The 8,878-nt window shown below is 54.4% G+C and overlaps 2 protein-coding genes across 3 annotated transcripts in view; one reads left to right on the plus strand and one right to left on the minus strand.

Annotated features, from left to right (window-relative positions):
- The window catches only part of LOC113208870 (uncharacterized), a 10,689-nt gene extending 10,431 nt beyond the window's left edge, over positions 1 to 258 (plus strand). For both annotated transcript variants that reach the window (XM_052271617.1, XM_052271618.1), the window contains exon 7: positions 79 to 258. In XM_052271617.1, coding sequence (XP_052127577.1) covers positions 79 to 141 — 63 coding nt within the window. In that variant the 3' untranslated portion in view covers positions 142 to 258. The remainder of the gene's footprint in view (positions 1 to 78) is intronic.
- Positions 259 to 1,161: 903 nt separating this feature from the next.
- Positions 1,162 to 8,703, minus strand: LOC113208824 (basic proline-rich protein; the record flags this gene model as incomplete). Its single annotated transcript, XM_026426028.2, has 7 exons — positions 1,162 to 2,093; positions 2,200 to 2,406; positions 5,220 to 5,405; positions 5,486 to 5,691; positions 5,771 to 5,975; positions 6,071 to 6,114; positions 6,363 to 8,703. Coding segments are annotated over 7 exons (3,243 nt in total), but the record flags the coding sequence as incomplete, so codon positions are not given.
- Positions 8,704 to 8,878: the final 175 nt, after the last annotated feature.

Genomic DNA, 8,878 nt, shown 5'->3' on the forward strand with positions numbered 1-8,878 from the left:
CTGGCCGAGCGCCACGGGCTGGCCGCGCACTGCAACGTGGTCTTCCCCAACCCGGCGTCGGCGGCCACCCTCGACAAGGTGGGCTTCCGGAAGGTGTGCGTCGCCTCCTGGATCGACTGGGAGGCGCCGGCCAAACAGTGAACTCTGTGTGGACAGTTGTGGTGTGGATGTGGGTGACATATGAGTGAATGCGTCTGTGACCTTTCAACGTGTTGCTCTCAACTCTGCAATAATAAAATCGTCTTTGCGCTCTTGAAATCTCGAGTCTCCAAGAAAATTTACCGCGGAGTCTACCTACGGATTGTGGATCGTCCAGAACGTACGTCCGTTGAAAACTCTCAGAGTTCTCACATACATTCGGCCAATTACGCGAGTTCAGCGCCTGCGAGACTCGGGGTAGGCCAGCCCGCAGTACACGTATGCATTGCTGGTGAGATGTTGCCTACCTATCGGGCGCTACGAGAGCCTGCATGCAGCGTAAAAAACCTTGCCAACGGTTGTGGCTACTTTGTAATTGCGAACCAATCGCGAACTATTTCCTTCGCAAAGCAAAGAAAATCTTTCGCAACTGCGAAGAAATTCCTTCGTAGGCTTTACAAAGCAGCCAAATCCTTCGCATTGCGTACAAATCCTTCGGAAGGTATTCAGTAAAGGCTTAGGCTGTTTAAGAACAACGCCCGAGCCTCGTTCATGTAGTGTATGTGCCGCCCCTAGCGGCCTGTCTGTAAGGTGTTCCTGAATGTGGCAATAAACAGCCAGTAATGTCCAGTCAGCAGTGAGTCAAGTCGGCATTATTCTCCTTCAGTCGCATACTACAGTTCATACCATCGCGATTCCTCCTGCTCCACCGTTCCCTCCGTTGCCAGACCTCTTTTTGCTGGCCTCCAGCGGCGCGCAGAGGCGGGCCGCCTTCTCCACGCAGGTGGTGCGCGGGCTGGCCTACCCAACGCGTTGCAGGCGCTTGTCATTATCGTCGTGTTATTGCTGTTTGGGCACCTCTGCTCACACCACGCCAATACAAGACCACGAAAAGAACGTTGTGTTAACTACCTAGTGGTCAATTTAGTTTAAAAAAGTGCTGCTGCTCCATGTGACTCAACTTCATTTGTTAACCTAAATGGCGGTGGCTCGGGTTTAGGGTAATACTAACAACAACAAATCTATGAAGGTAACATATGAAGTTTAATAAACATCCACATTAAAATAAAACAAAAAAACACAAAATAAAACGAAACGCTAACCATAGGACACGCAATATTGAGTCTTGGTAGTCTTGTCTTGAGGGAGTCTTTTCAAACTAAGGTGTGTTATACGTTTCTTTAAATGTCGTTTTATGACTCACCAGTCGAAACTAGATAAGGAAATGTAAATTTGTGATATCTTAGATGTTCTCCAAGGAGAGAAGTAGAACAGCGTTAAGATAACATTTCATGCTGGAAACGGCGAGCTCATTACATTACAGTAATTTATACATTAAAGTACGCGGTAACTATATATTAGCTCTGAACTGAACATATTAAAAAGGCAGAGGCTCAGGTTCAACTTAGGTCTAGTACTTTTGTGATATCCCTCCATGACACATTGGGAAGGTTTTGTAACCATGTACAGTAATTAGTAAATTCAATAATGGCACTCGCGGTATAAAGAGACAACCAAATCAAATAAATCTCTATATCAAAGGTCAAAAAACGAAGCAAAACGCGTTATATAAAAAGTCTACACAAAAAAATCCCCCTGTCATTGCATGGCGATCCGTTTCGCCCCGACAGGAAGCGGGTGGAAGAGGTGCATGTCGTACGGAATCTCGTATTACAAAATGCTAAACAATGCCACATCTGATTCGACAACGGCCATTTACTTGAACGGCCCCGCGCTGGCTATGTTCTTTTGCCCCGAGGGCTCCGGTCCGCGGTCACAGTCAGCACAGATCAGAAGGCCGAGGTCCGCCCCGCGTTAGCGCCAGGCTGCCTCTCGCCCTTGTGGTGGTGAACAATAAGACGTCAGCGACGAGGTCCGTCGTGCCGCTCGCACAAGGGCGGTTACCCCTCGCTCTGCTCCGAGCGGGCCATGGACGGAGACCGCAGCATGGGGCTCTGAAAAGGAAAACAAAAATCAGACTTGTAAAACTTCGAGAGGGGGGAGAACCACTGAGAGGGGGAGGAGGTAAAGCAGTCATCTGGTCGAATTTAGTTTACTCACGTGGGCGCCCGACGCCCTGCCCTCTGACGGCGCCCTGGAGCTCCTGCTCGAGCCGACGTCGCCCTGCTGGCTGCTGGTCGACGACATCTGCCGCAGGTACTCCTTGTCGTCGAAGATCTTCTTGTCGCCGCCGCCGGGCCGGTGCTTGACGTTGTCCATCGAGCCGATCCTGCTCTGGGCCTTGATGTCCAGCTTCTGTTCCTCAATCTGAAACACGGACGTGGGGGCCGTTAGTGCGTCGGACGGCGCGCGGAGGGGCTCGCTACCACACCGGACAGACAGACAGCCGTTGGGCTGGCGATAAAAGGTGTATGTACAGACAGGAGTTCTTGAGGTTAGTTGGTGCCGAGGAGAGGTCCTCTAGCGCCACTGTGCAAGACAGAGAGACAGGGTGCTCGCCGCTGCTCGGAGAGGGCAGGTGTATGTACACACGCTGTGAAAGACAGGGGAAGACGAGCGAAGTAAGGTCGAAGCGGAGTCCAGAAAACCAAAGCCCTGTAGAAAGTGTTTCCCTATTTCTCATTGAAAATGATCGAGAGGAGACACGTGCATGCGGTACAAACTCCAGTGCGCATTTAAATACATTCACACAGCAGATTACATGAAGGGATTTCATTCTGATTTTAGAGTCCTATTCAGTGATGTATACTTTAACCATATTATGTGCACGTAACGTAAAGGCCAGTGCAGGTTAAATAGATTTTAGATCTAATCATGGTTTAAGTTCGTAAAGGCAATTTTAATTTATTTCTAGAATGCTGAGATAAATGACGACTTACCTCGTCTGGTTTTGTGCCTACAGATGTCTCAGTAATTTGAAGGTTTGGACAAATTTTATTGCAAAAATATCACAAAGAAATAAGAAAGACGATATGAGTTAGTAAATAAGTTACGAGGGGTGCCCAACTGAGGTAATCAGGTGTACACAGAGTAGGTAATCCCTGGTAATCACCGGTAATCATTGGTAATCGCCGGTAATCATTGGTAATCGTCGGTTATCATTGGTAATCGCCGGTAATCCTTGGTAATCACCGGTAATCCATGGTAATCGCCGGTAATCCATGGTAAACACTAGGTAATCGTTGGTAATCACTAGGTAATCGTTGGTAATCACCAGGTAATCGTTGGTAATCACCAGGTAATCGTTGGTAATCACCAGGTAATCTTTGGTAATCACTAAGTAATCCAGCAAGGAAATTCCTAGAAATCTTGGGTAATCACTGGTAATCTTTGGGAATCACTGGTAATCTTTGGGAATCACTGGTAATCTTTGGGAATTACTGGTAATCTTTGGGAATCACTGGTAATCTTTGGGAATCACTGGTAATCTTTGGGAATCACTTGTAATCTTTGGGAATCACTGGTAATCTGTGGTAATCAATGGCAATCTTTCGTAATCTCTGGTAATCTTTTGTCAGTGGTAATCGTCGGAAACCCTTAGTAATCATGGGTAATCTTCGGTAATCTCTGGTAATCCTTGGTAATCATCACTTTTTGGTAATCAGGTGTACACGATTTTTTCGAGTTGGGCACCCCTCGATAAGTTATAACAACAAATTTATTGATTACGAATCAATTCTTAATTTGTATAGCTGAGACGTTTCTGTTTCATTCCTGTCATAATGTTGTTTTAAAAGCTAAATGCTAAGAGAGCTGTCTACATTCGCAACGATGTTGTGTCAGAGGCACCACTCGCAGGAACCTAGATCTACAATGTTTCATGTACGATTTAAGGTGCTCTCTCCGATTTCAAATTCGTCGAAAACCACACTCTGATTTACCTAGACCAATCAACTAAATTTGTAAGCAAAGATACAAAAATACATCAAATGCACATCTTTCTAGGAGAGTAAATGGGTTGTTTTTGCAACCCATGAGAAAGCTGGCTAAAGGTGTCCCTTTAAAATGTACCCTCAATGAACGTTCCCCGAGGCGACGCAAGCGAACGTTTGACCGTGTCCTTGCTTGTCCCACTGCACATTGGGCCCGTGGAGAGGGTAGGACGCCCACAGCGAGAGCCGCCGGCTCCACACAGCTGCCTACCGGGTTAGCCTACCCCGCGCGTTGCAGGCGCTATCGACTGCGTGGCCGGCCCTCGGCTAGCATCCACCACAGTCAGTGAGGGTTACATAGAGGAAGGAACTGCCCCAGACTACTAATTTGATTGACGTTTATACAATATTCGATTTAAAAGCTCGGCAAATCTACAGCGCATGCCATACTTTACACATCAATACTGTAGTTTTGTTACACCGCCCAAAAATGATGATTGTTATGAAACATCTAACATATGTTAACATTTTCCTGGCCGATCCGGACAGCTACTTTGTTCCTACAGATATTAAGCACGCCAAATTGTATTTTCTATAGAGTAGATATAAAATAGAGAAATTATGTTGAAAAGATATTTCCGCCGGAGGGTAAAAAGTTAAAGCGATTTTAGGGGTCCACTAGAGAAACTCTGCTTGGTAGTTCGAGTCGGTTTGGTGTATTCTCTTCGTTGCACCACACGCCGTGAAGGGATGGCGTGTCGACAGGGTCGGGCGTGGCGTGGCGTAGCATGGCATGGCGGCGAAGTGAATCCGCGAAGAGGCCCTACGCCTCAGCATCCTGTATGCAAGCATCATGAACTCTGGGATCAGTGTGGGCCAGGGCAGGGGGCGCAGAGAGTTAAATTAAGGAGAACATCTAAATTATTATTATTTGGCACTACCACACTGATCCCGAAACGATGCACAAATATCGTAATAATGTCGTGCATCTTAGAAGTAAGCTACCATGTTGACGACACATGCTCTGCTGAAACGTGTTCAACTGAAACATACTGACTTAATATAATATTTTGAAAAATGGGGATAGAGCAATTCAGGGCAAATGATGATTCCATGCACTTAAATAAAAAAAAATGGAGGTGAGATGCAATAAATACCAAAGTTACGATACTGAGATAAATAAAACCTGATCAAATTGCTAGGAAGGCGCATGGAAACGTACGCGCCATCAGAAAATATTTCCCTTACCTTGACCTTTCCGCCTCCGGGTTTATGCGTCATGTTGTCCTTGGATCCGATCTTCGGCTTGGCCTTTTCCTTGAAGTCCAGTTTGACCGACTCGATCTTCTTGTCGCCCCCGCCGGGCTTGTGAGCTGTGTTTTCCAGCGAGCCGATCTTAGACTTGGCTGTCCACACCAGCTTCTTCTGTTCGATCTGAAAAACAGAGAGGAAATGACACAAATAAGAACTAACCTTGAAGTTTAACATTTAACTACAGCCTGCAAACTACTCACCTTCTTGTCGCCACCGCTCGGGACATACTTGTCGTTCAAGGCCTCGATCTTTGGGGCGGCCTTCCACTCCAGCTTACGGCTCTCGATCTTGACGCGCCCGCCGCCGGGCTTGTACGCCGTGTTCTGCAGCGAGCCGATCTTGGAGCGCACCGTCTTGAGGTTTGGCGAAGGCGCTGCGCCGACCTGGATCTTGTTCATCGGCAGCTCTGAAGGGAGAGAGACGAACCGGTTAGAAAAGGGGACTTGGCGGCCGCTCCTCTCCTCCCTCCACCCCGCGTGACTTACTCTTCTGCGCGCCGTCGGGCGTCCTGGGCACGGACTGGGACGCGGACCTCGGTGACTTGAGCGGCGACTTGAGGGGCGAGATGTCGCCGCCGGTGGCGGGCGGGGCGCTGGGGTCGCGCGGTCCGCGGGTCTCCCGGGGTCGCCCACGGTCTCTGGGCTTGATGGGCAGCTTGGCCGGGGCCAGCGCACCGTTCGGGGTCGCGTCCTGGTGTGCGCCAACACGCAAAATGTGAGACTTTGTTTCGTTTGTTGATCCTACAAATAAGTACATTCCTTTCGAAGTGATCGACGTAGACCTACTTTTCCTTGAGTCGACTCGTCCACGCCGCTGTCATGGTCACCGTCTGAAACAACAGGAAACATCTTTAGACTCGGCTTGCTCTGGGAAGCGCAGCAACTTGGGCTGGCGTGCCTAGTGGTCTCTCACCTTGCCGCCGGGCTGGAGCACATCCACGTACGTTGTACTGGTTGTACTCTAATTTACTCACCAGTAACGGCCGTTGTGCCGCCGAGCGGGATAGGAGTGGGCGTGGGCCCAAGAGGCCAGTGAGAGAGAGAGAGTGAGAAAGAAAGAGCTGCAACCGTACTGTACCTGTATTTTTGCTCGAGTCAACGATTCGTTGTTGGCTGGAGGTCCGCTCTACGATTTTACTGGAGATGCCGTTGGTAAGGGCCCCGTTCCTGTCGCCTCCCGCGCTGGGCGGCCGATCCCTGGCATCCGGCAAAACCTTCGTCCTGTCGAAGGACTTTTCCGTGGTGAGCCTCTGTGGTGGGGGCTGCTGCGGCCTGGTGTCGACCTGCTCCGGCCTCCTATCGTTGCCGCCACCGTCTAGGCCAGGCCTCGGGGCGGGATCTCTCCGGTCGTCCACCTTGTGTCCGATGACTTGACCCGCTAGCCGCTCGCTGGACTCCTTGGTGAAGGTGGTGTTGAGTGGCATGTTGGGGGGTACGCCGCCGAGGACGCTGGATAGTGGGGGCCTCTGCCCGTTGGGCTGGCTGTTGAACTGGCTGTTCATGGGCTGGCCGGGGAGGGCGCCGAGCCGAGCGGGCCCCGAAGCGGAGGGAGGTCTGTCCTTGTCCTCATCAAAGGAACGCGCCGGAGCAGGCTGCGGACGGGGAGGCCCCGGGGGAGGCTTGGTGGCGAGGGAGGGGTCCATGCCGCCGGAGCCACCCGCGCTGGGCGGCCGGGACAAGCCACCGATCGGGGAGCCCTCCCCGGAGGCACCCTGCGGACCCGGCGGTGCGCCATTGCGAAGGGGCTGTCCTCTGCCCATGCCGGGCGGCTGCCCAGGAGCAGGTGACATCTGACCGGGTGATCCCTGACCGGGCTGCCCCGGGCCCTGGCCTGGCCTGTTGGGGTAGGTCGGGCCCCGCTGCACCGTAACCACGTCGTCGTCGTCGTCCACGCTCCTCCTCTCGTTTATCTTCAACCCCTGCGGGTAGCCGCCTCCCGGGCCCGGACCGCCACCGGGTCCGCCTCCAGGTCCTGGGGGAGGCCCGCGCATCATCATCCGCGGATCACCCCTCAGAACGCTGTCGGAGCGCTCGAAGGGCCGCGGCAGTCGCGGGTCGCCGTCGCCAGGGGGTGGGCCTCTGAAGGGAGGGCGTTGCATGGGCATTTGTGGGCGCATGCCCAGCGGAGGGAAGCCCTGGGGCGGGCCTTGCGGCTGGCCCTGAGGAGGACCTCCTGGACCCCCAGGACCACCCGGGGGCGGCATGCGGTTTGTGAGGTCTGGCCGCGGCCCGCCTTGAAACTGTGGGGGCGGTGGCTTCATCCCCTGGTACTGGAACTGCTGTCCGGGACCGGGGTAGCCCTGCTGGCCCTGCTGGCCCTGCTGTCCCTGGGGCCCCTGCGGCCCCGGTGGGCCTAGTGGACCTCCGGGGCGCGGTGGAGCGTTCATGTTCATCGGCATCCTAGGTGGCATGCCTTGCTGAGGGGGTCCCTGCGGAGGACCCTGCTGCCCGCCGCCGTCCATATCGTGCGAGACGAGCTTGTTTCGGACGCGGGCCCAGCCGAGTGCGGGCTGCAAGGGCGGCTGCAGCGGCGGCTGCAGCGGCGGCTGCTGCTGTGGCTGCTGCTGCTCGGAGAACGTGACGGATCTCCGGAGTGGGCCCGGTGGGGGAGACCTCGCCGGCGGGGAGGCTGGTGGGGTACCGAGCAGGAACGACTGTGAGCGGGTAGGGGTGGGAACCCTGCCCGCCTCCCCGAGGGAGGACGGTGGCCTGCTAGGCGGCTTCCACGCGCCGGGGCTGGCTGGCGGGCTCTGCGGCGACGTAAAGCTCAGCTGCTGCAGTTGCGTGAGTGGCGGTGGCCGCTGCCTCTGCGAGGGTGGGGGCGGCGGCGACTGCTGAGGCTGCGGGTAAGTAAAGTGCTGGGGCTGCTGCTGCTGGGGCTGGCTCTGCGCCTGCGGCGGCCTGGCCGACGCTGGCGGTGGCGGCGGTTGGGGCCGCGGCTGGCTGGGCGGTTGGCCCTGCTGCGACTGACTCTGCTGCTGCGCGGGGTAGCCAGGCTGTTGAGGGTACCCAGGCTGCTGAGGCTGTGGGTTTGGCCGCTGGAAGAATCCTTGTGCGGGTGGCCCCTGCTGTTGTTGCTGAGGCGGGTACCCCTTCTGCTGGGTCCGCTGCGGCTGCTGCTGCCCGCCCTGCTGCGGCTGGCCGGGGTGGTTGGCGTTTGGCGGCGGTGACGGCGGGGTGCTGTGCTGGCCCTGCTGTGGCCGCGGCTGCTGGTAAGCCGGCCGCTGCTGATACTGTTGGCCGCTGTACTCGACCGGCTGCTGGAAGTTGTTGTTCTGGTAAACCCGAGGAGCTTGCTGCTGGTACCCGCCGGGGCTGAAGGGCGGCGAGGGCTGCTTGACTAACAACCGTTGTTGCTGTTGTTGGACGTTCTCTGCTGCAGTGCTCTGCAATAGAAACAGACGCTGACAACCCCAACATCACAACGCAACGCAGGCACGTTTAGAATGCCCGACACCCCCAGTCAATCAGATCAGATCGGATTGCAGGTGACCCTCGTCCCTCGTGTGGCCGAATGGCCGCTCAGCGTGGGGCAGCTGGGTGCTGCGTGGTCGGGCGGACTACGAGGTGACAGGGTGAGGGGGTTGGCGGGGG

The sequence above is a fragment of the Frankliniella occidentalis genome, unplaced genomic scaffold, assembly GCF_000697945.3.
Source record: "Frankliniella occidentalis isolate FOCC.00 unplaced genomic scaffold, Focc_3.1 Scaffold168, whole genome shotgun sequence".
In the NCBI taxonomy this organism is placed as follows: Eukaryota; Metazoa; Arthropoda; class Insecta; order Thysanoptera; family Thripidae; genus Frankliniella; species Frankliniella occidentalis.